At 42.4% G+C, this 27806-nt stretch overlaps 1 protein-coding gene across 1 annotated transcript in view; it reads right to left on the minus strand.

Annotated features, from left to right (window-relative positions):
* Nucleotides 1-537: 537 nt before the first annotated feature.
* The window catches only part of LOC135546279 (ras GTPase-activating protein 2-like), a 43974-nt gene continuing 16705 nt past the window's right edge, over nt 538-27806 (minus strand). The window contains exons 6-24 of the mRNA XM_064974572.1: nt 24123-24206; nt 23909-23981; nt 23569-23645; nt 22701-22802; nt 20838-20988; nt 20251-20399; nt 20031-20145; nt 19775-19849; nt 19507-19630; nt 18715-18821; nt 17085-17171; nt 16563-16640; nt 16328-16401; nt 11966-12069; nt 7692-7774; nt 7095-7303; nt 5596-5699; nt 5036-5213; nt 538-4861 (exon numbers count right to left, since the gene is read on the minus strand). Of these exons, the coding sequence (XP_064830644.1) occupies nt 4831-4861; nt 5036-5213; nt 5596-5699; nt 7095-7303; nt 7692-7774; nt 11966-12069; nt 16328-16401; nt 16563-16640; nt 17085-17171; nt 18715-18821; nt 19507-19630; nt 19775-19849; nt 20031-20145; nt 20251-20399; nt 20838-20988; nt 22701-22802; nt 23569-23645; nt 23909-23981; nt 24123-24206 (2005 nt within the window). The 3' untranslated portion in view covers nt 538-4830. The remainder of the gene's footprint in view (nt 4862-5035; nt 5214-5595; nt 5700-7094; nt 7304-7691; nt 7775-11965; nt 12070-16327; nt 16402-16562; nt 16641-17084; nt 17172-18714; nt 18822-19506; nt 19631-19774; nt 19850-20030; nt 20146-20250; nt 20400-20837; nt 20989-22700; nt 22803-23568; nt 23646-23908; nt 23982-24122; nt 24207-27806) is intronic.

Raw genomic sequence — 27806 nt, forward strand, 5'->3', positions numbered from 1 at the left:
CAATAGTAAAACCCTTTCCCAAACTGAATAAAACTGTTTATACATCTCAGAGTTGGCTGGGTGACTCCCCAGCTTTCGAACAATCTAATGAAAAGGATAGCAGGTTAGGATTTTTCATCATGAATCTTGTTCTGCAGGCAGCTCTGCAGTGGTCAGTAGCTGTCACAGTCACAAAGACATACAATCTGAACCCATACCTTAAACTACAACCAAAAAACTCATTTTTGTTTTCATGAATTTTGACAATATAGAATATTTTGAATTTGCAGCTGGCCCATCTAGCAGAAATTGCTCAGTTCTGCCTCCAGGACAATACTCATCCCATTACACAGCAACCTGCTAAATAATATTGCCCCTTCTTGTGTACTCCCTCAATGTCTTTATAGCTTGGTTCCAGATCTGTTTGTGCCATCTTACCAACTCCAATTACCATAGGAAATGGTAAGGCGGCACAAAGAGATCTGGGACAAGGCTAATGTTTCTACTCTCCTCCGCCATCCCTAGAGCTAACATTTAGTAAAGACCACACACCTGAAGTGAAAGGGTTGGCAACATTTTTATTGTAAATTATTTCAAATAAAAGACAAGAGATAAGATTTGAATTTCTGGTTGTGAAAAATAATCCAAAAATGTTTAAATAACAAAAGCAACAACAAAAATATGTACTCCAGTCCTGTATGCAATGATACGTTTACGGGTTTGAAATATGAAAACAACCAATTCTCTTTGCAGTGATTGATTTTAACATTCGAAAGGTTGCTGATGATGTCATGGCGATGACTTCACAGATACTGTTCACATGAAGGCCTGTCGAGGGATCGACTGCTAACCATAACTCTCGACTTCCCATGTTATGTTAAATTATCCAACTTTAAAAATGACAGGGCCGTTGACTGGTAACAGTGTCACTTGTACCTATACTGTGATCAAAGAAACAAAACCCCTAGAACGTACAGTACCATTCCCATTTGACCAAGCCAACATGTACATTGTACAATTGTCACCCCGAGTTCTCTTTGGGTGTGGGTGAGTTAGTAAGGCCACTGCACGTTTGGATTCACGGGTCTGAAAAAAGGTTCTGACAAAGTTAGACACATTATGATAAAATATCTGACTGTCAGAGGTGAGGTGAAGAGAAGATGCAGTGATTGAAAATTCCCTCATGATTGAAAAAGCGTTTGAGATTAGTGAAAGAAAACCAAATGAACCAACTCATGATGACATCTTTCCCTACGCATAAGAATGACAAAGGACAAGAACCATGAGGCCTGAGAGCCTTTAGCAAAACCACTGACAAACAAAGTCAGGTGGGACCTACCCTGGGTCACGTTCATTAGGCATCTAACGCAAGAAAACTGACTGTAAACAGGTAGAAGCTCCTTTCTTCCCCGTTGCAAAAAGTTTCCAATGCGTGCTCTAATGAACATGACCCTGGTGTTCCAGACAAAGTTAAACTCTGTAACGTTGCATAAGCTGTAGACAGACTCCGCAGCACGCTACCATACATTACTCTGTGACATGAAGAAAAGCAGCGAGCTTCCTAGTACCACTGAAGACAAAAGAACAAGGTACCGTAACGCACCAACACAGATTATTTTTGCCGTTAAAAAACATACATACAAAAGGTACTCTAAAAAAAAATATACTGTTAAATATACAGGACATGCATGATAGACATTTACGACAGACCAAAGACAACTTCTGACAGGAAATATTTCCATAAGCCAAACAAAAATATATACGAAACATGGTTAACCTTGTACTGTGTTACACGTTCCCTTTTTGTTGTTAATCCAAGCTCAAGTTTCTAGGCATCAAACGGTTGTTCCTACGAGTTAACAGATACAAATATAAAGAATGGTGCAACTGTGGACCAATGCTGCGTTCACAACTGTCGTTCATACGGGTTGACTGATAAAAATATAAAGAATGGATTGACTATGTGGACTAATGCTGCGTTCATTACCAAATTCAACCTCCCTGATAAAAAATATTTATCACATATACGACTGGGAAGAAAATCCACTTGAAAAAAATCCAACTCATATTTACACTGAAAAAAATTAACACAACATGTAATGTGTTGGTCCCATGTTTCATGTGCTGAAATAAAATATCCCAGATATTTCTCATATACACAAAAAGCTTCTTTTTCTCAAATTTTCTACACGAATGCGTTTACATTCCTGTTAGTGGGCATTTCTCCTTTGCCAAGATAATCCATCCACCTGACATGTGTGGCATATCAAGAAGCTGTTTAAAACGGCATGATCAGTACACAGGTGCACCTTGTGCCGGGACAATAAAAGGCCACTCTAAAATGTGCAGTTGTCACACAACACAATGCCATGGAGTGTGCAGTTGGCATGCTGACTGCAGGAATGTCCACCAGAGCTGTTGCTAGATAATTTAAATGTTAATTTCTCTACCAAAACGTTGTTTTAGAGAATTTGGCAGTAAGTCCAACCGGCCTCATAACCCCAGACCACGTGTAACCACGCCAGCCCAGGACCTCCACATCCGTCTTTTTCACCTTTGGGATGGTCTGAGACGAGCCACACGGACAGCTGATGAACCTCGGTTTGCACAACCAAATCCTTTCTGCACAACCAAATCCTTTCTGCAAACTGTCAGAAACCATCTCAAGGAAGCTCATCTGCGTGCTCGTCATCCTCACCAGGGTCTTGACCTGACTGCAGTATGGCGTCGTAACAGACTTCAGTGGGCAAATGCTTACCGTTGATGGCCACTGACACACTGGAGAAGTGTGCTCTTCATGGATGAATCCCGGTTTATCTGTACCGGGCAGACGGCAGACAGTGTGTATGGCATTGTGTGAGTGAGCTGTTTACTGATGTCAACGTGTGACACATGGTGGCAGTGGGGTTATGGTTCCACAGGCTACAATCAACAGCCTGAACAACTATGCGAAGGAGATGTGTCGCACTGCACAAGGCAAATGTTGGTCACACCAGACACTGATTGGTTCTGATCAACACACAACTTTTTGTGACCATCAGATGCATATCTGTATTTCCAGTCATGTGAAATCTATAGATTAGTAATGATAATGAATTTATTTCAATTATTTCCTCATATGAACTGTAACTCAGTAGAATCTTTGAAAGTGTTGCAGTTATGTTTTTGTTCAGTATACTTTTGGGAAGCTCATCTATCATCCCTGAGCTCAGACTTCTCCCACATGCTGACCTCTGTCACCTACTAAGGAAATTACCTTGATAACAGCGTTTTAGGCAGTTAAATGTAATAAAACATTATTTATAAAAATAAATCAATCTATATGTTTTTTTGAACACTATCATTTGTTTACAAGCATGACAGCTGTACTTTTATTTTAAGGTTGACGCAACTTGTTGCACATTAGCCAATCAGCGTTTCTCAACTAGTTCAAAGCACGTGAATGCATCCAACCGGTATTTACGACTTCAAAATGGGAAATTACCACCTTCCCACTTGGCTATGAACACAGCAATTGTCCTCAGTCTAAAAACACACAAAACAATGAATGGGGTCTAACTAATATATGTGTGTTTGCCTGATTGTAGATCTATCCAATCACATTTGACTACCAGTTAATGTGGGCCAGTGATGAGGATCTAAGGGGCTAGATTGGTAAGTGAAGGGGGATTGTCTAGCTTGTTGTGATTGATTTGCAGTGACATCCCTACATGGTTGACAGATATTTCTAGACTACCGACCACGGTCCCTCTGCATTTCCAGAGAACATTAGAACGTTACTCAATCAAAGTCTAAATCGTTAAAAAGAGGAACAATGCAGTTACCAAAATGTACATGAACGAAATATATACTGTATTTCTCTCCATTTAAAAAAAGTCTATTCAAAATACATTTATACCCTTTTTTCCCAAGTTGACCTCACGATATTGTCCTCTTTGGTGTAAGAAAATTAGCTATTAAAATCTACAGGCTATAAATGTTATTGTACAGGAATGGAAAGGAGAAGGTACTCGAGATCATTGAACTGATCGATATGGGGGGGTTATACTGATACCACGTATCTAAAATGGTGCCATCTGGAATATTCCAAATATGTAAAGTGCTTCGGCATTAGTCCCTAACTCGTGGATGCGAGAGATTGTTACACATACATCCATTATGAAAAATAAGGCAGATCGGTTTCATCCACTTAACTGTACTCTGAAAAACCTACATTTGTTCAAAGCACAGAGGTGGATAGAGGAGGAAGACGAGAGTACAGTTAAGTGGACCCTTTGATAGAAAATGAGAAACAAAGTCAGCTTGCTGTTTAGTCGTAAACGGACGTCAAACAGTGAAGCCCCAGGAGATTGTGAGATTGTTGATTGTTGACGATCGAGATTGAAAACATTTGAGTGAATAAAATGGAGTATTTTAGCAGCCTATTCACACACACAAACACACCCCAACTAATGATGTTGTATGGTCTTTGTGCAAATCAAGTAGAAGACGAGAGCAAGCACATATTCCTCTGATTAGAATAGTGGTGTGTGAGAAAGAGAGAAGGATGGAGACAGACGGGGAGAGCTAGAGAATAAAACTCAACCAAGGTTCTCCTCTTCTGAACCAATGAGAGCTTCTGACCAGGTTCAGGTGACACTTCGCTATTGGACCGTCCGTCCAGTCACGTGGTGGAGGGGGAAGCGGGGGCAGAGCGCAACCTTGGGGGTGTGGGTTCTTGGACCTCGGGCATCGTTCTCAGTGCCAATCCCGACTGTGTCACTCTGGGGCTCCAGTGTAGAACTGTGGCAGGTGGCATACTGCCATTTGCTGGAATGACTGTCTCAGGCCAGACAGACCCACCTAGACTCGTTAGGATGTCCTCCCAACTATCGGATTCTCTCTAGAAAGACAAAGACAAATATTTACGTGGCTGTCTATTCGTGTGTGTGTGTCTGTGTGTGTGTGTGTGTGTGTGTGTATGTATGTAAGTATAGACATATCCATGTATGTGTACAAGTGTGTGTGAGTAGAGACATAGGCATGTGTGTGTGTATAGGCATGTGTGTATACTTACTGGCTGCCGTACTGCGCGGTGCCGCTGCGAGTGTCGTGCTCTCTCTGCAGCTCCTTCAGGATGTGTGAGATCTGCCTCACTGTGTGGAATGTCTCCTTGGAGTCCTGGATGGTGAACAGGGAGTAGTCATCCTGCTCCCTCAGAGGACCCTGGTACACAGCGATGCTGGCACACGCATCTGACCACAGGAGACAATTACATAAGGTCATCATCACAGGCTATCACGGCAAGCTACTGTTGCCAGATTCACACTAAAAAAGGGCCAAACAGAGCCAAGCCAATCAGAGCTGTACTGGGCTGGCCTCATTAGTCATACACAATAGTTGCTGGAACCGAGCTGGAAAGGACAATGTGAAAAGAAAATATCCAAGCCAGCAGGGTACAGTTCAGGTGTGAATCAAGTATCAAAGTGTCATGCATGCTGCACAAGCACACATAGATGCAGAGAAAATGCCTCATGCAATAAGCCACTATAGAAACAAACAATCTACTGTGATAAGAATACTTTTTATATTAATTAGTGTGAAAGTTGGGCGATTGACAGGTAGAATCCCTCTTGCCTTCCATCTTCTGTAGTTTGGAGTAGCTGGAGGTGAAGAGGGAGAAGATTCTCTCCGTCTCGCGGTCACAGTCGATATCCAGCTGTAGGTTAGCCAGCAAGGTACTGGGAGGGGAGACAGGGTCATGTTTATTAAGCACCAATGAGAAAGAAACAGGAAACCGGGACTTGTCCAATAACGCTACAGGGCTCCCTAGTAAATAAGACTGATGTCTGATACAAGTAGGCAGTGATTACGGTATGGTCAATTTCTTTGTTGAAGCAGCTGCTATTTCCTAGGAACTTGTGTTGATATGAGAGGGAAGGATTAGCACCAGTACAAGAAATATGGCGAAAATGCCACCTGGTCGATCAGAGTGCAAGATAGAACCTTTTAGATGGTTCATAGTTCGATGCTCAACTCTTACTAAGTTCTATAAATTGGTCTTTGGGTGCCGTAGCCCAGGAGTAAATTTGACTTTTTTAAAATAACACACAAATAACATTTTTCATAATTCACTCTGGATTGTCTTAGTTTTTAGAAACATATTCCATTTTATTTATAAGAAAAGTGACTCCAAAATGACACAATACATTATTTACCATTAATTTCTATTGGGCACAAAAGAATCTGCAACACAACCAAAACAAAACAGCAAATGCTGTACAGTCAAACTTAATGTAGTCATTGAATGCTATGAATATGGGACCAAATACGTAAACCTTTTACAACACATAAGTGAATTTGTCCCAATACGTTTGGTCCTGTAAAATTGGGAGACTTTGTACACAAAGTGCTGTAATACTGTCACGCCCTGACCTGAGTATTCTTTGTTCTCTTTATATATTTTGGTTAGGTCAGGGTGTGACATGGGTGATGTATGTGTTTTTGTACTGTCTAGGGGTTTTATAGGTTTATGGGGTTGTTTACCATCTAGGTGTTTATGTATGTCCATGGTTGCCTAGATTGGTTCTCAATTAGAGGCAGCTGTTTATCGTTGTCTCTGATTGGGAACCATATTTAGGCAGCCATCATCTTTGGGTATTTTGTGGGTTATTGTCTGATGTTTGCACTCAGTTTTGATAGCGGTCACATTCGTCTTGTTATTTTGTTTGTTTGTTTAGTGTACTTTGTGTTTTCATCTTTCATTAAAAAGATGTATTCACATCACGCTGCGCTTTGGTCTTCTCAATACGACGATCGTGACAAATACCCTCAAATTAAATCTGACAGTCTGCACTTTAACCTCATAGTTATTGTATCCTTTCAAATCTAAAGTGCTGGAGTACAGAGCCAAAACAAGAAAAAAATATGTCACTGTCCCAATACTTTTGGAACTCACTGTATGCCTCTCTATTTATGCGTGGTGATACTTGGGAACAGATTTCCTCAATTAAAATCAATGAGGTCATTTCCTGGTGATTATACAAAGTGTAATAAAATGTTATTGGAGAAGAGCTATTGGGGCGCCCTGATCTAGGGACTAGAGGTTGGTTTGAGATTTAGAGTTGAGTACTCACGGTGTGCAGGGTTTGCAGCCCGGCTGGCTGTCGCTCAGGCTCCTGCAGCAGAGCCAGGCTCCGGCCAAGTAGGCCGAGGGGTGGAAGGTGCCCAGGCGGTCCGGGTTACAGCGGCTCACTTGGCTCAGCACCTCCACCCACTCACTGGCCTCCACGCAGTTCCCCGCCTGCAAGTACAGAGGCTTCTCACGGTGGAGCACCTGGAACATCTAAAAAGGGAGAGGAAAGAGGACCTGTCTGTAACACACATTACATACAATATCTGACAGGCTGGGAATATGGTGTAAAATTAATTGCCCTTTGCACACAATTAAGATGTTATTTTATTTAGTAACAGACACTCATAGGCCACATGTGCATCTGTTCAAATTCAATGCGTAAACTCAAAGAACTTCCCTCACAACTTACATAGGACCACAGGAGTTTCCTGATCTGTTGACCTGACCAGGAAAACCTCTGAGCCTTTGCATTAGCTTATAGTATAACTGTGCTTTACCGCTTACTGGTCAGGTAGGTGGCCAGGGAAAACTCCTGGCTCTAAACAGACCACAATAGACAGTCATGAGACAGGCTGAGGGGGTCCCAAGTCCTGCTTACATTTTTGCGGTTAAAGGCACTTTCGTCCAGTTTCTCCACAGCCTGGATATTCTTCACAGGCATAATGCAGAGTGCTTCTTTCCCTTGGAAAACAAAAAGAAAAATGAAACGTAAATATATGCACACACACAAAATGTCTACATTGGGCTCTCTTACCCTTATATAAAACAGGCTACTGTAACATGTAACAGGGATAGTAGCTAGTCTCAACGACAGAAGGAATCCCGTCTCTGGATAAATGATATGGTAATATTCTTCAACTGTTAAAGAATAATCTGGAACCCACCCATGTCGTCTTGGTCAAGCTACATCACTAGGAGGAACATTGAGTTCTTACACCATGTGACCCTTACTACTAGAAGACGTGCAGCATTACACTTCGCACATACTCGTCCAACAAAAATACAAATCGAGAACATTCTTTTCACAGTCGATAGACCATTTCCAGCGCTGTGTCTGACAAAAGCCCGGGCCAAAACACACAAACCATGCACAGTTATAAAAGCAGTCTCAGTATCAGCTCCTATTGGTATCTCTTCAGTCTCCACCTATCAGCTCACACTCCTTCCCTTCATCTAGCTGATAGAGTGAAGTGTCTGATCCACTGATGATACTTCACTGCACATACAACCCCCCTTTCTTTCCCTCTCCCTTACATATGTGAATCAAGGTGCATTGGGTGTGTGTGATGAATTTTGCCATATCAATCTCTCATTTAAGAGGGAGCGCTTTTCTCTGCCTGCCACCTTCCTCTTCCTCCGCATTGCCAGTGCGACGGACCCCCCGACCCTGCCACGCATACCTCCAGCACCATCAGGTTCTCTGCATATCTCCTGCCTTCCAGTTCAGTGCTCACACACACACACACACACATACTTCAGTTCATCCCCGGACAGCAGGCTACAAATCACTGAAGTGGTAAACACAGATCTTCACTACTCTGGCAACGTTACTGCATTCTGTACAGGGTAGCCTAGTGGTTAGAGCATGGCCCTGGCCTGACAAGGTACAAATCTGTCGTTCTAACCCACTGTTCCTAGGCCGTCATTGAAAATAAGAATTTGTTCTTAACTGACTTGCCTGGTTAAATAAAGGTAAAATAAAACATTTATGTTGTTCCTCTCTCGGAGTCGTTCCAATATCCAACAGGAGTCCCAAATCTAGAGCAGAGCTCGACTCAATGAATGATCTAAATCCCAATTAGAAATGCACTTTAATACAATGTGATGTTCAATGTGCTGCATTGTTGCCAGTAGCATTATGTCTAGGCAATCAGATGGATCAGAATGTTCAGATGTGCATGGTTCTCTTCACAATTTTACTGAAATCTCCTGCCAATATGAAAAAATTAAATCATGCACACAAACTAGTCTGAAAGTGAACCCAGACACATTTCAGCCGAGGGCAACACAACTAGGTTGCGTCCCAAATGTCCTTCTCCCTTCCATTACAAATTGAAACCCATATAATTATTATTTTTTTAAGTTGAGAGACAGCACACACTCACAGCAACATGAGACTTAGTTCAAAACCTCCCAAATGCCTTTCAAACTTATTTTTTATCACAGATTATTACTAACCCCAAAACAGCACCATCAGAGCCCATGGTGCTTCAGCTGCACTGCCCAAACCCAGTTGTCACTGTCATTTTAGAGTGACACCAATCTAGAGGCTCCATCTGTCTGCCTGTTCTGCTGTAACAGAGCCAGCATTGCGGTGGCAGGGCACAGCTCCAGAGACCACTCCAACACACACAAAAACACACACATAAATGAACGTGCATGGGTAACAACATCTATGCTTATCTAAGGCATGTGGTTGTGGAGGAATGAGCAAATGTTGTGGGAGTATAGAATACAACCTACAATCTCCCAAACCTACACACCAAATACCAAAACTTGATGAATTAACAACAGGAAGTTGGATCCTTCACCAAACATGTATTTTCTGATGATTATCAAATAAATATTGTTTAAATTGCAGCTGTTTGCATGCCCCACATTTCTTTTCAAACCATGTTCTGAAGTGCATCCTCGGTCAATAAAATAATGGAGTTAAACCAAGCTAACTCCCTATGGAATTCAATATTGATGCATACGCTGACAGCAGGTTTTCCACATTCCAACAAAAACAAAATGAATGGATAATGAAATGTGTCAAGACTGACCGTTGACATGGCGGTAAAAGAGGGGGGGGGGGAGACCCTCCGGAGAACAATGGATCTAGACTGGATTCTTTCTTCAAAGAGTTCATGTGAGTTTACTTTGCTCCAAAGACTTGAGAAGGACGAGGAGAAGGATTGGCTAGAGCTGTAGGGTCCGTTGCCCTGAGTCGAGTCCAGGATTTACATGAAACAAACTTTCAAAGATAGCGTAGAACGACAGACACACAAACTAACATTCACAAACTGACACACATACAGCTGCAAGCAGATACACACGTGTAGGCAGGCCCAACCCTCGACCTCATTATTATCAACACTCAACAGCCTCCTCTGTGTTGCTCTCCACATCCTCCATTCTGTGGTGACTAGGGGAATGAGGGGCATGGTACAAAAAGTAATAAGCGATTGGATCGTGTATTACCAAATCAGAGTACCAAAGTCAATGAAGAATTATCAAACCTCTGCTTTACCTACATGTGTTCTGTGGGTAAAACATACTCAGATCCAGATTCATTGTGGAGAAAAAAAACTAACATCCGTGGGTGTGGCGTAGCATTTGGCCAAAGCAAGTCTGGGTAGACAGGCAACCATTCTATCACACCCCTGTGAAGCAGTAGGTGCTGTTGTGGTAACATCATTTAGGTCTGATGATGTGATTGGAAGTTGACCAATAGAGACTGTTAACTGAACAGTAATGCTATTTGAAGAATCTCAAATATATTTTAATTTGTTTAACTTTTTGGTTACTACATGATTCCATGTGTTATTTCATAGTTTTGATGTCTTCGCTATTATTCTAAAATGTAGAAAAAAGTCAAAATAAAAGAAAAACCCTTGAATGAGTAGGTGTGTCCAAACTTGACTGGTACATATGATGAATATTCCCTTACACATACCTCCCTAGCCCCTTGACACGCACCAAAACTCACACAACAGAGTGGATGAGGAAATGAGCCTTGGTAATTGTTGAGAAGAGTGCTGAGGGAACATTCTTGGTGGAGCGTGCCATGGACCTGGGAGCAGCAGTAAATTAACAGAAGGTTGGATTTGGCTGGGGCCTGTTCCAAACAATTTACGTAACTGATTGAAAAAGATTACTTGACATTTCAACAATAATTAGAGTGGAGGGAAAAACAAAAACAGTGTTACACAAGACCTTCGGCTCGTTTATGCAACGTCCAGGCTATCACACCATGTACAATATGGCTGGAAGCGTCTGGCTGCTATTGGCTTTCATAGGACTTAGAGATCAGAGAGGTCTGACAAAGTCTAAGCAGATCAGAAGACTTGACTTGGAATATGAAACAAATGAACTCGGCCTATATGAGCTTATTGCAGATCTCCCGCCATCAGGTTAAGTCTGATTACTAGAGGCTTGATTTCAACATGCCTTGTTGTCATTGGGGACAAAGCAGAGCTAGATATGAAGTCCTCTGATTTGCTCAGCTTCAATTTCTGACAGTCGAGCCAAAAACCACAAAATGTGCCAACTAGAAGACTATTTTTTGTGTAATTGTAGGGTCGTTTTTCATACCAGCATACTTTGACCTCAAATTTTGTGCATGGTACACAAAGTGAGAGCAGGTTGGCAGGTCTGGTGTATGCGCAATACTGATATGGCAGCAGCCCCCAGCGTCTCATAGCCACCCTCTCTTCAAGAATTACAGGAGCCTGGCAGAGAAACCAGGAGCCTAGTGTGTGTGTGTGTGTGGCTGTGCTCCACTGAGGTGAGCTGAGGAGTAGAGTACAGGACACCCGCCAGGTAGGCTCCACTATAATGACCAGGCTTCTCACTCTCCCTCCTCTTCTGCCGCTCTCTGGCTGGCTCTCATTATAATGAACAGAGCTTACTTCCTGCATTCCTCCCCCTCTCAATGGGAGACCAGTGGCCCGTAGATAGAGCTCCATATATTCACCATCTCCCCTGGGAGATAAAAGCTAAGAGCCTTGTTCCAAACAGTGTTGTATGTCTAGAAAATCCACAATTTCAAAACAACTGGCTAACCTGGCCCATGGAGGGATCTGGTCCAACACTGCCCCCTATGGGGGACTCTGTGGTGGTGGCGTGTGTGGTTATGAATCTGTGTGAGTGTGTGTGCGCATGTCTCACCTCTGTGCTTGTGGTAGGAGAGCTCCCTGTTGGTCACTCTAAGCCACCTCTTCTTAAAGTTCTTGCCGATGCGTTTCCTTCCCTGGGCCCGCTTCTGTACCTCCCTGTAGTAAAATAAATATAGACTTGACATTGACACAGTAAGTTTAACTTTACAGCCAACAACCCATTTTTATGTGTAGCTTTCTTTATGAACCAGAAATATATATCAAAGTCAATGATCCCTCTTAGTGACAAACCCCTCTGGTCAGCTCAAACTCAAGTCACCTAACTTTTTACATTAAAGATTTAGTCCTGGACTAAAAAGCACTTTTAGTCCAGGAAACAGGCACAAAATCTTTACCCCATGAGCCAAAACCCAAATTAAATTGTATTTGTCACATGAGCCGAATACAACAGGTATAATACAACCTTACCATGAAATGCTTACAAGCCATTAACCAACAATGCAGTTAAGAAAATAGTTAAGAAAATATTTACAAAAGTAACACAAATAACAATGGGGCTACATACAGGGGGTAACGGTACCGAGTCAATGAGAAGGGGTACAGGTTAGTCAAGGTAGCAGCAGTGTAAAAACAGGGGGGGGGGGGCTTCCTATGACACCGCCGAGTATATAGGTCCTGGGCTGTACGCACTACCCTCTGTAGCGCTTTACAGTCGAATGCACAGTAGTTGCCATACCAGGCGGTGATGCAGCTGGTCAGGATGCTCTCGATGGTGCAGCTGTAGAACTTTGAGGATCTGGGGACCCATGCCAAATCTTTTCAGTCTCCTGAGGGGGAAAAGGTGTTGTCGTGCCCTCTTCACGACTGTCTTAATGTGTTTGTACCATGATTGTTGTCCACATCCCCAACAAACTAAGAACTTCAAATTCTCAACCCACTCCACTTCAGCCCAGTCGATGTGAATGGGGGCGTGTTCGGCCCTCCTTTTCCTGTAGTCCACGATCATCTCCTATGGCTTGCTCACATTGAGGGAGAGGTTGTTGTCCTAGCACCACACTGCCAGGTCTCTGACCTCCTGTCTCATCGTTGTCGGTGATCAGGCCTACCACTGTTGTGTCATCAAACGTAATGATGGTGTTGGAGTCGTGCCTGGCCACGCTGTCGTGGGTGAACAGGGAGTACAGGAGGGGATTAAGCACGCACCCCTGAGGGGCCCCTGTGTTGAGGATCAGCGTGGCAGATGTTGTTGCCTACCCTTACCACCTGGGTGCGGCCCGCCAGGAAGTCCAGGATCCAGTTACAGAGGGAGGTGTTTAGTCCCAGGGTCCTTAGCTTAATGATGAGCTTCGTGGGCACTATGGTGTTGAATGCTGAACTGTAGTCAATGAACAGCATTCTCACATGAGTGTTCCTTTTGTCCAGGTGGGAAAGTGCAGTGTGGAGTGCAATTGAGATTGCGTCATCTGTGGATCTGTTGGGGCAGTATGCGAATTGGAGTGGGTCTGGAGTTTCCGGGATGATGGTGTTGACTTGCGCCATGACTACTGACATGAGTGCTACGGGCGGTAGTCATTTAGGCAGGTTACAGGGCCTTAGGCATAGGGACTATGGTGGTCTGCTTGAAACATGTAGATATTACAGACTCGATCAAAGAGAGGTTGAAAATGTCAGTGTAGACTAGAGGTCGACCGATTAGGATTTTTCAACACCGATACCGATTATTTGAGGACCAAAAAAAGCTGATACCGATTAAAATCTGCCGATTTTTAAATATTTTTTATTTGTAATAATGACAATTACAACAATACTGAATGAACACTTATTTTAACTTAATATAATACATCAATAAATCAATTTTGCCTCAAATAAATAATGAAACATGTTCAATTTGGTTTAAATATTGCAAAAACAAAGTGTTGGCGAAGAAAGTAAAAGTGCAATATGTGCCATGTAAGAAAGCTAACGTTTAAGTTCCTTGCTCAGAACATAAGAAAGCTGGTGGTTCCTTTTAACATGAGTCTTCAATATTCCCAGGTAAGAAGTTTTAGGTTGTACTTATTATAGGACTATTTCTCTCTATACAATTTGTATTTCACATACCTTTGACTATTGGATGTTCTTATAGGCATTTTAGTATTGCCAGTGTAACAGTATAGCGTCCATCCCTCTCCTCGCCACTACCTAGGCTCGAACCAGGAACACATCGACAACAGCCACCCTCAAAGCAGCGTTAACCATGCAGAGCAAGGGAAACAACTACTCCAAGTCTCAGAGCGAGTGACGTTTGAAACGCTATTTGCGCGCACCCTGCTAACTTGCTAGCCATTTCACATCGGTTACACTAGCCTAATCTCGGGAGTTGATAGGCTTGAAGTCATAAACAGCGCAATGCTTGAAGTACTGCGAAGAGCTGCTAGCAAATAAACGCATGAGTGCGCTGTTTGAATGAATGCTTACGAGCCTGCTGGTGCCTACCATCGCTCAGTCAGACTGTTCAATCAAATCATAGACTTAATTATAACATAATAACACACAGAAATACGAGCCTTAGGTCATTAATATGGCTGAATCCGGAAACGATCATCTCGAAAACAAAACATTTATTCTTTCAGTGAAATACGGATCCGTTCCATATTTTACCTAACGGGTGGCATCCATAAGTCTAAATATTGCTGTTACATTGCACAACCTTCAATGTTAAGTCATAATTACGTAAAATTCTGGAAAATTAGTTCACATTGAGCCAGGCGGCCCAAACTGTTGCATATACCCTGACTCTGCGTGCAATGAACAAGATAGGTGACAATTTCACCTGGTTAATATTGCCTGTTACCCTTTCTTTTAGCTAAATATGCATGTTTAAAAATATATAGTTCTGTGTATTGATTTTAAGAAAGGCATTGATATTTATGGTTAGGTACACATTAGAGCAACAGTCCTTTTTCGCGAATGCGCACCGCATCGATTATATGCAACGCAGGACACGCTAGATAAACTTGTAATATCATCAACCATGTATAGTTAACTAGTGATTATGATTGATTGATTGTTTTTTTATAAGATAAGTTTAATGCTAGCTAGCAACTTACCTTGACTTCTTACTGCATTTGCGTAACAGGCAGGCTCCTCGTGAGGCAGGTGGTTAGAGCATTGGACTAGTGAACCATAAGGATTGCAATATTGAATCCCCGAGCTGACATCGTAAAAATCTGTCATTCTGCCCCTGAACAAGGCAGTTAACCCACCGTTCCTAGGCCGTCATTGAAAATAAGAATGTGTTCTTAACTGACTTTCCTCGTTAAATAAAGTTGTAAAAAAATAATTATATATAATAAAATAAAAAAATTGGCAAAAATCGGCGTCCAAAATTACCGATTGACGATTGTTATGAAAACTTGAAATCAGCCCTAATTAAATCGGTCGACCTCTAGTGTAGACCCTTGCCAGTTGGTCCACGCATGCTCCGAGTGTACGTTCTGGTAATCCGTCTGGCCCCACGGCCTTGTGAATGTTGACCTGTTTAAAAAGTCTTGCTCACATCGGCTACGGAGAGCGTGATCACACAGTCGCCCGGAACAGCTGGTGCTCTCATGCATGCTTCAGTGTTGCTTGCCTCGAAGCAAGCATAAAAAAGGCATTTAGCTCGTCTGGTAGACTCGTGCCACTAGGGAGCTCGCGGCTGTGTTTCCCTTTTTTAGTCTAATGGTTTGCAAGCCCTGCCACATCAGACAAGTGTCAGAGCCGGTGTAGTAGGATTCAATCTTAGTCCTCTATTAATGCTTTTGCTGTTTGAGAGCAGTGCGGAATTTCTTATAAGCGTCCAGATTAGTGTTCCACTCCTTGAAAGCGGCAGCTCTAACCTTTAGCTCGGTTCGGATGTTGCCTGTAATCCACAGCTTCTGGTTGGGATATGTACGTACGGTCGCTGTGGGGACGACGTCGTCGATGCACTTATTGATGAAGCCGGTGACTGAGGTGGTATACTCCTCAATGTCATTGGATGAAACCCAGAACATCTAGTCTGTGCTAGCAAAACAGTCCTGTAGCGTAGCATCCACGTCATCTGACATGTCCGTATTGAACGAGTCACTGGTACTTCCTGATTCCTGCTTACAAGCAAAAACTTTGGCAGGAGGACAGAATTATGGTCAGATTTGCCAAATGGAGGGCGAGGGAGAGCTTTGTACACGTCTCTGTGTGTGGAGTAAAGGTGGTCTGGAGTTTTTTTTTTCTTCCTCTGGTTGCACATGTGACATGCTGGTAGAAATTAGGTAAAAACGGATCTAAGTTTACCTGCATTAAAGTCCCCGGCCACTAGGAGCGCCACTTCTGGATGAACATTTTCTTGCTTGCTTATGGCCTTATACAGCTCGTTGAGTGTGGTCTTAGTGTCAGCTGGATGTGAGCCACTCACCCCTCTTTGAGAACCACAGAATCCTCCACCCCGCTGGACTCCTTACTGACGTTGGAGGAGATCTCGTCTAGGAACTACACACAATGTTAGAGGGAAACATCATGCAAAAAAAACTAACATGGAAAACTGATTTACTAACATGTGGTTGGTAAAACCCTGAGTTTTGACACGTGGTCTACAAAATCTAAATCTACAAAATATAATGTAATTGGAAGGTTCACAACCAACAACTCACTTTTTTTACTTTTCCAATACATTTGTCTTCTTGGAATGATTTGAAGAAATCGTACATGTAGGATTCTTTAAAACTAGACTAAAGACAAAAACACAGACAAAAAGTGTTACTTTTGTTCAGAGCAGACCTACAGACAACCCACGGGGCAAAAACTGGTTAAATCAACGTTGTTTCCACATCATTTCAACACCCAAAAATCTACATGATGATGTTGAATCAACATGGAAAACTAATTGGATTTGCAAAAAGTCATCAATAAGGGCATTGTCTTTTTTGTTGTTGTCGACTTTTAACATAAATCCAATAACATGGTGAAATGTTTTGTTGATTTGACGTTGAATTCACATTAGTTGACAACTCAACCAAATGTTTATCAAAAATAGACCTTCAACTGATGTGCCCAGTGGAAATGAATGATATGATAGACATGTTGACTGACTGATAGACACACAAGGGAAGATTGATAAATTGATTGGTGGTCATGTTGACAGGCTGATAAGACAGATATACATGAATACATACCAGTTTGTTTTTGGACAGGCTACCCCAGCTCCCCAGAGTCTGGATGGTCTTGGAGATTAGAGTGAGTGTTCGGGAGACCTCTAGGTCCTGACAGATGAGTGTACAAAAGACGTCAAATACCAGGGTCATGTTTTAAGGCACCAAACGGAATACTTTTTTATAAACGGGGAGGGACTAGCTGTGCTTGTCCAATAACTTATTGTCAATTACAAACACTCATTCTCATTGCCATTTCAAAATGTTTTTTGTTGTTGTGTTTATAAATCTGTTGCGTGGCCTAATGAATATGACCGTTTATATCACAAAAATGTGTTTCCCAATCATCATTGCGAAACACATATTTCAGAAATCAGTGTAAAAACAGTCAGCTTATGTGAATATGCATCAAAACATTTTTTGGAATCTAATCAAGTTTCTCAAATCAGTCATGGGGACCCTCATTTTTGTTCTAACCCAGTACTAAACACTCCTAACTCAGTCGATCAAGGGTTTGATGATAGGTTGAGTATTCAAATCAGGTGTGTAATTTCTGGGTTAGAATAAAAATGTGCTCTCCCCGAGCGTCCCCCAGGAATTAAATCAGAAACACTTATGTAATCTACCCTTCCAAATATGCAATTTTTTAGATTCAAGAATTACTAAAGATTTTTGTCTTGTTCAGCCTTTGTCATCTCTTATTATGGAACAGTTATTTTACTAACATAAATCATTTGACAAACATAGCAAATTTGGGTAGCCTACAAACCATTCCTCCATTTTGGAAATAAGTGAAATTCCAATGTACATGCATGTAATTACATCATTGCATGCAACATGTACAGTATATGTGTTGTATGCTGTAGGCCTAAAATGAATGTACATTTCACATTTAAAGCCACGGCTACTTAGTTCTGCTGTGCTAAATGGCTTCTTTGCATGCTTTTTAGTCAGCCCTGGTTTCAAAGGAGTTTCAGCTTGCCACAGAATTCTCCCCGTTACGAAAGGGTCCAACTGCTCCCTTCACCTCCATCTGAAGATGTTGTTTTTCTTTGTTGCTGCTGTGGTCACTGCTGGAGCGATTTGTTCATGGAAGAGTTTGATATTTGGGATGTTCTTTTGGGATGTTCAATTCTTTTTTTGTTGTAGAATGACTGAGGTCGTCACCTGTGATTTTTATTTTTAAAGAACATCTTACTCAAATGCATGAAAAGGGATAGTGCAAGATTTTGGCAATGATCCCTTTTGCAACTTACCTAGAGTCAGATGAACTCATGGATACCATTTGTCTCTGTGTGCAGTTTGAAGGACGTTTAAGGTAGTTTCGCAAGCCTTTGCTGCTAGCTGTTCCTATAACTAGCTGCTTCCAAAGACTTCAAGTCACTGTGCTAATGCTAGTTAGCAATTCAGTCACTGTGCTAATGCTAGTTAGCAAATGCTAACTTCAAACTACATGCAGACATAAAAATGGTATCCATGAGAATCTTGCACCAACTCTGGGAAAGTAGAAAAAATGAGAGGCGTTGCTGCTAAATGAATATAGGGGGAGCACTTCACGTCTAAGTAGCTATACCATATCACTACAGCGTAAACACAAGGGATACCTCCGATGTGACACCAAAGTAAAAAAATATAGACACATGGGCGTACTCACAGGATGGTGTGGGCGGAGCTGGAAGGTGTGTGGCGAGAGAACAGCGACGGCAAAGAAGCGCAGGAACACGAAGCTGCTGACCGCCGAATACTGGACATGAGGATCATCTGAAAGGGGAGAGGAGGAAGGGAGAGGAGGAGACAGGTGAACGAAAACGAAAACCAAAGCTCGGCTTGCTCCCTGTCCTTATCCATTGACTGCTCAATGGTAAGAAAACAAGGATGTCGTTTTTTGTTTTGGGTGAGCTATCCCTTCATACATACTACGGGACAACCTCCTGCACTTTAGTCAGGCTTCTGGCTCCACCTCATGGTGGACATGGTCTCTACAACATACTGCTTACTGATGGAAGATACTTTATATATAAAAAGGACTCTGATAAAGTAACTAGATAATACTTGGGAAAGACTGGCATAATATTACTGTATCTATCATCTTTTCTTTTGGGTAGAGACCTGGACCAGTCTACACAAATGCTTATAACAGGATCTACACGAGATCAACTCGATATTTGCGGTATGAAAACATCTCAGAAACATTTTTGTGGTTCGTGGACGTTCGCTCTAATGTGATGAGGCACAGTAAGTATCGATGAGAGAGCTGTGACTGAGGAATAGGGTTACAAAACTCCAGAAACTTTCCAGGAAATTTCGGCAAACCACCAAACTGAGTTTTTTTTTTAAACCCGGGAACTTTGGAAAGTTTTCCAGGAATTTTGAAATCATGCTGAGGATGAAGAGGTAGGATGATGGTGAGTAGAGAGAATAAAGATGCACGTGATGCCCTGCTCACCTGGGAACCGCTTGGAGGCCAGTTGCCGCAGCGAGCGGAACACGTCACACATGAGCGGGGGACAGCTGGAGCTGGATTGGGTGATGGACGAGAACACCTTCTGAACGTACCCCTGCAGGTTCTCCTGGAGAGAGGACGGACACACACGTTGTGAACACACACACATACACACACGTAACTTATTAACACTTCATTCTGTATACCACCCCACCACTACACAATACACTGATAGACAGCTTGCGATGCACCGGACAAATGTATACTGTACCTTGTTGACCTCAACGTTATCTCCCTCTTTCAGTTTGATCGGGTCAATCTCACAGGTTTTGTTTGATTCACAAATCTACAAAAGAAATTGAAGATGTTATGCTGAGTTTTGAATGCATTTTCAAACATGTTGTTCCTAGGCTAATGAGCATTTATGATTTGGTTCATAGCACGGCTTACTTCTTCGGATCTGTGTTAATCTATGATATAATCAATTTGCTCACATCATTACCTAGGTAACATATGATGTACATTACCTCATCCAATACAGGCTTCAGAGTGACCGTCAAGTAGCTCCGCCCTACAATCTTCATCATGTCGTCGATGCAGCGTGTTGCCAGGGAGTTGCCACGGAAAATGGTGTTGGCCTCCCTAGACAGACAAGACGGGGTTCAGAGGTCAGGATACCTATTCACTTTATTGAGCACTACTTTTGTCCAGAGCTCATAGGGCCGAGGAGAAGTGTGTACTACTCACTGAGTGTTCTCCAGCTCCAGGGCAGCGATGGCGGAGACGAAGGACACCAGGCGGCTGTGGTGGAGTAGCAGGCGGACCACGGGCAGCACCGCCTCATACCTCTCCCTGCAGATGTCCCCCAGAATGTGGGCCGCTGATGCCGAGATGGGCTGAGACGGAGAAGAGCGATAAAGGCACCATACCGTGAGCGATGATTGGTCAGCCACTAATGGTTATTGTTTGACTGCAATTTCACATGTATACAGCCAAGACTCATGACAAATTACTGGCAACGGTATGGAATACAATGTGGGGGCTGTGGGAGATGTTTGACCGATTGTCGGTCCTACGTGTCCTCTATTGTACACTCACAACTTTCTTCCTTTAAGGGATAGTTCAGGATTTTGGCAATGATGCCCTTTATCTACTTCCCATTTTTATGTCCAGTATGAAGGAAGTTAGAGGTAGTTTCGCGAGCCAAAGCTAACTAGCGTTAGTGCAATGACTGGAAGTATCAGCTAGCAATTCCTTTAAGTTCCTTAATGACCATTCAGACAGACCGACAGACAGGAGCAGGTATGTGAATTAGACAGGTCTGAGGTTAGCACCTTAATGTCTGGGGACTTGAGCAGCAGCGTGCGGAGCGGTGTGTAGCAGGCGGATGGCAGCACATTGTCTTCTGTGTAGGTTACGTTGAGCCTCAGAGAGCCCAGGTCGTCTGTCTTGGACTTCCCGTTCCCTTTGGGCTGGAGGAGATACCTGTGGACCAGGGGAAAGACAAAAACAAATAAAACAACAAAAACACACCCAGTCAGTTATACAGAGTGATGGCCAACCGACACATTTGTTTTTGACAGTGGTGAGTTGGGTTGCACATTTGCCAGAATTTCACAACCCTAGTTGTGAGATGCAAATGATACTCATTTCGTATGTATAAACTGTATTCTAGTCAATGCCACTCCGACATGACTTATCCTGATATTTATATATTTCTTAATTCCATTATTTTACTTTTAGATGTGTGTGTATTGTTGTGAATTGTTAGATACTACAGCACTTTTGGAGCTAGGAACACAAGCATTTCACTACACCCGGAATAACATCTGCTAAATATTTGTATAGTTGTGGGTCAGTATGTAACGATCATCTCTCCCTTTCTCTACACACTAGTCTCAAGGCCCTCATGCCAAACGCATAGATCAGTATCTGCATAATCCCTTATCACCTAGATGCGCGCACACACACTGTTTACAGAACGCCACCATCGTAGTGTTCAAAGCAGTCTGAGGACACAAAGGAAGGAACCGGTCAAAAGTTAACACAGATATAGAGTTGCTCGACTGGGGGACAGGATCAGGCACAGGTTAATCTCCAGGTGCTACACAGAATTGTTTATCATTTTGAAAACAGCTGTTTGAAACCACTGTTTAAAGCTGGTGGACCAAAACCGAAAGCAACTTTCGGTTTTGGTCTACCAGCTACAAAAAAGCTGTAAAAACTATATTTGTTGTGTTACAATTTAGACGGTACAATGATTCCCTACACTATTCAGTGCTTGTTTTCTCAGATAAACTGAAATTGAGCTTAGAGTATCGAATTTTAGCAACCAGGAAATGATTTCCACTAGATAAAAGTCAGAACAGTTTCCCCAGTTCGACAACAGATGCCGCTCCGGCAGGAGAAATCAATAAGAGCATTTTACAGCCAATCAGTGCTGAGGAGTATTTCTGTCTGTAATAAAGCACTTTAGTGGGGGAAAACTCGCTCTGATTGGCTGGGCCTGGCTCCCCAGTGGGTGGGCCTATGTCCTCCAAGGCCCCCCCAGTCATGTGAAAGCTGTAGATTAGGGCCTAATTAATTTATTTCAATATTAATTTCCTTATATGAACTGTAACTAAGTCAAATCTTTGAAATTGTTGCATTTATATTTTTGTTCAGATGAATAAGACTACATGGGGGGGGGATGGATCTACGCGGAAAGAAACTCAGCACTGTGAGGGGTGTGACGTAGGAGCGTCGGATTCTGGTGGCTGATAAAACGAGGCGAGTAGCAGCAGAGTACGTAAGAGCCTCTGTGTCACGTCCCCGTATCTGTCCTTGTCATCTGCTAAATCAGCCCATTCATGTCAGATAGCTAGCTAGCGCTGCAGTCAGATTACATTCTTCAGGTTTGGATTAGAAGCAGCAACAGGCGTGTGGCTGCGTGCAGTGAGTGCACAACGTTTGCATGTGAGACAAGCGTGTAAAAGTCACCCAATTAAGTGCGTATAAGGAATAGGATGCAATCAGTGCCTTTGAGTGTGTAGTTAGAAGTGAGAGCTGTGGGCTCCTATGGGCACGCGAATGCTACATGCACCTTTGCATATTGGTGTGTCAATACGTGAAATCTCCCAAGTTAGTGTGAGAAACCTGGTTCGGAAGCATCAGGAAGACAAATGTGCAAGGTGAACCTGCGATGTCACCGTTCTTACCAGGCCCTGTGAATGTGGTCATTTCGTAGAATCTTGACAGATACCCGCGTCTCCCCAAGGAAAACATCCTGCGCCAAATTCCCATTGTTCCACAAGTCAACTCTGCAGAGGAGCACAGAGAGAGATATTCCAATCACACATACTAATTGAATGTGGTATTTGCAAATACACGTTAACTTTCATTTTCTCTACAAATAAGGGACCAATGTCCCTTCCCTTTCCAAACATACCACTTCACCATTGGCTGACTGACACACACAGAAAACACAACCACATAGATATCTTAACACAAACACAAAATACACTTAAGTGTTGGTCTTTACCTGTGTGAAGTATACAACTTGCAGTACACTTGAAAAATACACATGCGATTAAAATCACCTCAAATCCAAACCTGAAAGTCATGCGTGCGTGTTTACCTCTCTGCCCAGCCTAGTCTTACCCCACTGTAAACCCAGTGAGCTATGTGTCAGTCCGCTGTAAGTGATGCAAACAGAGACAACCCCCACAGATCCTTAACCACCATTTTTGCATTACACACTACACCTGTTGTGACAAACACAATTACAATCAAATCTGATTTAATTCAAAACACCCTGATAACCCTCTCCTGACTACAGATGACAAGTCACTCCAGAGAGATGGAGGTATGGTGGTCTGTTTGCCAGTGTGGGGAAAAACCAACCCACAGATGTTCAGTCAAAGGTCAGAAGGAAAATGGAGGGAAAAAGAGAAGTAAAAGAAAGAAGAGAAGAGCGAACATAGCAGAAAGATATGGGAAAAATAAGAGAAAATTGAAGGAAGAAAGAGGAAAGAAAACAAGAGAGGAATGAAAAGAAGAGGAAACAAGAAGAGATGGCACACTCACTTGATCTCCAGCTTTTCAATGTCTTCCTCCTCTACTTGGAAATGAGACTTTTTTGTGTAGCTGTTGGGCCTTGTGACCTGGGGACATCAACAAGACGGAATTTACATCAGTCTTCTCCAGCAAATAACAACTCATGAATTGTCAAAAATCAGACAGACACCTAAGTTGCATTCATTAAGGCATGCAACGGAAAATGGTTGAAATGTTTTTGGAATGGAAAACTAATATGAGCATTTCTTAATGGACAAGTCCTGGTTGTCCCTTCCTGTTTTAGTCAGTTTTCTTAAATTTGGAAGAAAACTGAGATGACATGAGCTGCCAGATGTAAAATTACATTTACCTCAAAGTAAAAAGTTTCCTCAAACTGAGGGTCACTGGTCTTCTTTTTCACCTTTGTTTTCTTCTGGTCAAACCTAAGGAGACAGAAGAGTCAGAAATATACTCAAACCTTTCTCATGGGGGTCTACATGAAAGAATAAAAAATTAAATAATGCCTAAAATTGAAGTGAGCCCGTAATTATGTTCCACTGCAGAGGGCGGTATTCGAGTCTTACCTGGCAGGCCCAACGAGCGAGACAGTGGCATACGGGTCACAGTTCTGTCCACTGATCAGAGGCAAGCCCTGGCATTCTATTATCCTGGGAGAGACAAAAGCAACAGGAGATTGACATTAGTGTTTCTCAGGTCAATTTACTGTGTTCTGACTATCTGACCTACCACTCACAATGTGCCACATAGATGACATATGCATGCTACAAAAACTGTAAAACATGCACATGACATTTTTGTATGTTCATTAAAAAAGGGAAATGTCACAATTTTTAAACTTCCTATTCATCACCTCCAGCACCACCCCTAACCAACATGTGAAAATGGCACATTTCTATGTGAAGTAAAAAAAAGATAGAGGAAGATACATTTCCAGTGCATTGTGTGATTTTAACCAATTATGAGTAGTCCTTACCTACTAATGATCTAATAAAATCGGTTGAGGATGTCATTGGAAACACTTATCTTCCTCAATCTTTTTAACTATAAAACATAGAAACTTGCCATTTTCACTTACAATACATGACCAAAAGTATGTGGGCACCTGCTCATCCCAAAATCTGCTCATTCCAAAATCATGGGCATTAATATGGAGTTGGTCCACCCTTTGGTGCTATAACAGTCTCCACTCTTCTGGGAAGGCTTTCCACTAGATGTTAGAACATTGCTGCAGGGACTTCCATTCAGCCCCACAAGAGCATTAGTGAGGTCGGGCACTGATTTTGGGTGATTAGGCCTGGCTCGCAGTTGGCGTTCCAATTCGTCAAAAACGTGTTTGATGGGGTTGAGGTCAGGGCTCTGTGCAGGACAGTCCAGTTCTTCCACACCAATCGAGACAAATCATTTCTGTATGGACCTCACTTTGTGCATGGGGGCATTGTCATGCTGAAAACAGGAAAGGGCCTTTCCCAAACTGTTGCCACAAAGTTGGAAGCATAGAATGATCTAGAATGTCATTGTATGCTGTAGCGTTAAGATTTCCCTTTACTGGAACTAAGGGGCCTAGCCCGGATCATGAAAGACAGCCCCAGACCATTATTCTTCCTCCACCAAACTTTACCGTTGGCACTATGCAGTCGGGCTGGTAGCGTTCTCCTTGCATTCGCCAAACCCAGATTGGTACGTCGGACTGCCAGATGGTGAAGCGTGACTCATCACTCCAGAGAACGTGTTAAAACTGCTCCAGAGTTCAATGGCAGCGAGCTTTACACCACTTCAGCAAATGCTTGGCATTGAACATTAGGCTTGTGTGAGGCTGCTCGGCCATGGAAACCCATTTCATGAAGCTCCCGACGACCAGTTCTTGTGCGGACGTTGCTTCCAGAGGCAGTTTGGAACTCGGTTGTGAGTGTTGCTACCGAGGACAGATTTTTACACGCTTCAGCACTCAGGGGTCCTGTTCTGTGAGCTTGTGTCGCCTACCACTTTGTAGCTGAGCCGTTGTTGCTCCTAGACGTTTCCACTTCACAAATAATAGCACTTACAGTTGACCATGGCAGCTCGAGCAGGGCAGAAATTTGACGAACTGACTTGTTGACAAGGTGGCATCCTATGACAGTGCCACGCTGTGTGCTCAATTATATACACCTGTCAGCAACATGTGTTGCTGAAATAGCCAAATCCACTCATTTGAAGGCGAGAGGACAAGTACATTAGTGTCTAGTTTGAGAAACAGACACCTCACAAGTCCTCAACTGGGAGCTTCAGTAAATAGTAACCGCAAAACACCAGTCTCAACATCAACAGTAAGTCCCTCTGTGTTCCTTTGCGCATCTTTTCTTTTTATTGACCAGTCTGAAATATGGCTTCTTCTTTGCAACTCTGCCATGAAGGCCAGCATCCCAGAGTCGCCTCTTCACTGTTGACGTTGAGACTGGTGTTTTGCGAGTACTATTTAATTAAGCTGCCAGTTGGGGACTTGTGAGGCATCTGTTTCTCAAACTAGACACTAATGAATTTGTCCTCTTGCTCAGTTGTGCCTCACACTCTTTTTTCTATTCTGGTTAGAGACAGTTTGCATTGTTCTGTGAAGGGAGTAGTACAAGATCTTCAGTTTCTTGGCAACTACTCACATGGAACAGCCTTCGTTTCTCAGAACAAGAATAGACTGAGTTTAATCAATCCCACAAATGCTAATGCTCCTGATGCTCTAAAGTTGTTCTGTTTTTTAAAAGAAGCAATACAACAGTTTTCAGCTGTGCTAACATACTTACAAAAGGGTTTTCTAATGATCAATTAGCCTTTTAAAATGATAAACTTGGATTAGCTAACACAATGCGCCATTGGAACACAGGAGTGATGGTTGCTGATAATGGGCCTCTGTACACCTATGTAGATATTCCATTAAAAATCTGCCATTTCCAGCTACATTAGTCATTTACAACATCTACACTGTATTTCGGATCAATTTGATGTTATTTCAAAAACAGACAAAAAAAAAAGTGATTTTCTTTCAAAAACAAGGACATTGTTTTAAATGACCCCGACCTTTGAACGGTAGTGTAAATATTCAGACCCTCTGCTTTGAGACTAGTAATCAGTGATGTAAAGTACCTAAGTAAAAATACTAAGTACTACTTAAATAGTTGTTTTGGGTCTGTACTTATTTTTGACTACACTACATTCCTAAAGAAAATAAATGTACTTTTTACCCCTTACATTTTACCCTCACACCCAAAAGTACTCCTGACATTTTGAATACTTGCAAGGACAGAAATAGTCTAATTCACTTATCAAGAGAACATCCCTGGTCTTCCCTACGGATCTGGCACACTGTTTGTGAAATTTGTCTGAGTGTTGAATTGTGCCCCTGGCTCTCAAAAAAGTGTTGTCTGGTTTGCTTAATATAAGACATTTTAAATTATTTATACTTTGATACTTAAGTATATTTCAAACCAAATACTTTTAGACTTTTACTCAAGTAGTATTTTACTGGATGAGTTTCAATTGAGTCTTAAAAAAAAAAAAAGTATGTTTACTTTTACTCAAGTATGAAAATTGGGTACTTTTTCCACCACTGCTCGAAATTGAGCTTAGGCGCATCCTGTTGCCATTGATCATCATTGAGATGTTTCTACAACTTGGAGTCCACCTGTAGTAAATTCAATTGACTGGATATGATTTGGAAAGGCACACACACACACACCTATCTATATAAGGTCCCACAGTTGACAGCGCATGTCAGAGCAAAAACCAAGCCAAGAGTTCGAAGGAATTGTTCGTAGAGCTCCGAGACAGGATTGGGTCAAGGGTACCATAAAATGTCTGCAGTATTGAAGGTCCCCCAAAACACAGTGGCTTCCATTCTTAAATGGAAGAAGTTTGGAACCACCAAGACTCTTCCTAGAGCTGGCCGACCGGCCAAACTGAGCAATCTGGGGAGAAGGGCCTTGTTCAGAGAGGTGACCAAGAACCCGATGGTCACTCTGACAGAGCTCTAGAGTTCCTCTGTGGAGATGGGAGAACCTTCCAGAAGGACAAACATCTCTGCAGCACTCCATCAATCAGGCCTCTATGGTAAAGTGGCCAGGCAGAAGCCACACCACAGTAAAAAAAAAAAAAAAAAAAAAGACAATACAGCCCACTTGGAGTTTGCCAAAAGGCACCTCAAGACTCTCAGACCATGAGAAACAAGGTTCTGGTCTGATGAAACTAAGAACTCTGAACGCAAGTACGGACCAAAGTAGAGA

This window comes from Oncorhynchus masou, chromosome 9, assembly GCF_036934945.1.
Source record: "Oncorhynchus masou masou isolate Uvic2021 chromosome 9, UVic_Omas_1.1, whole genome shotgun sequence".
Taxonomy (NCBI): Eukaryota; Metazoa; Chordata; class Actinopteri; order Salmoniformes; family Salmonidae; genus Oncorhynchus; species Oncorhynchus masou.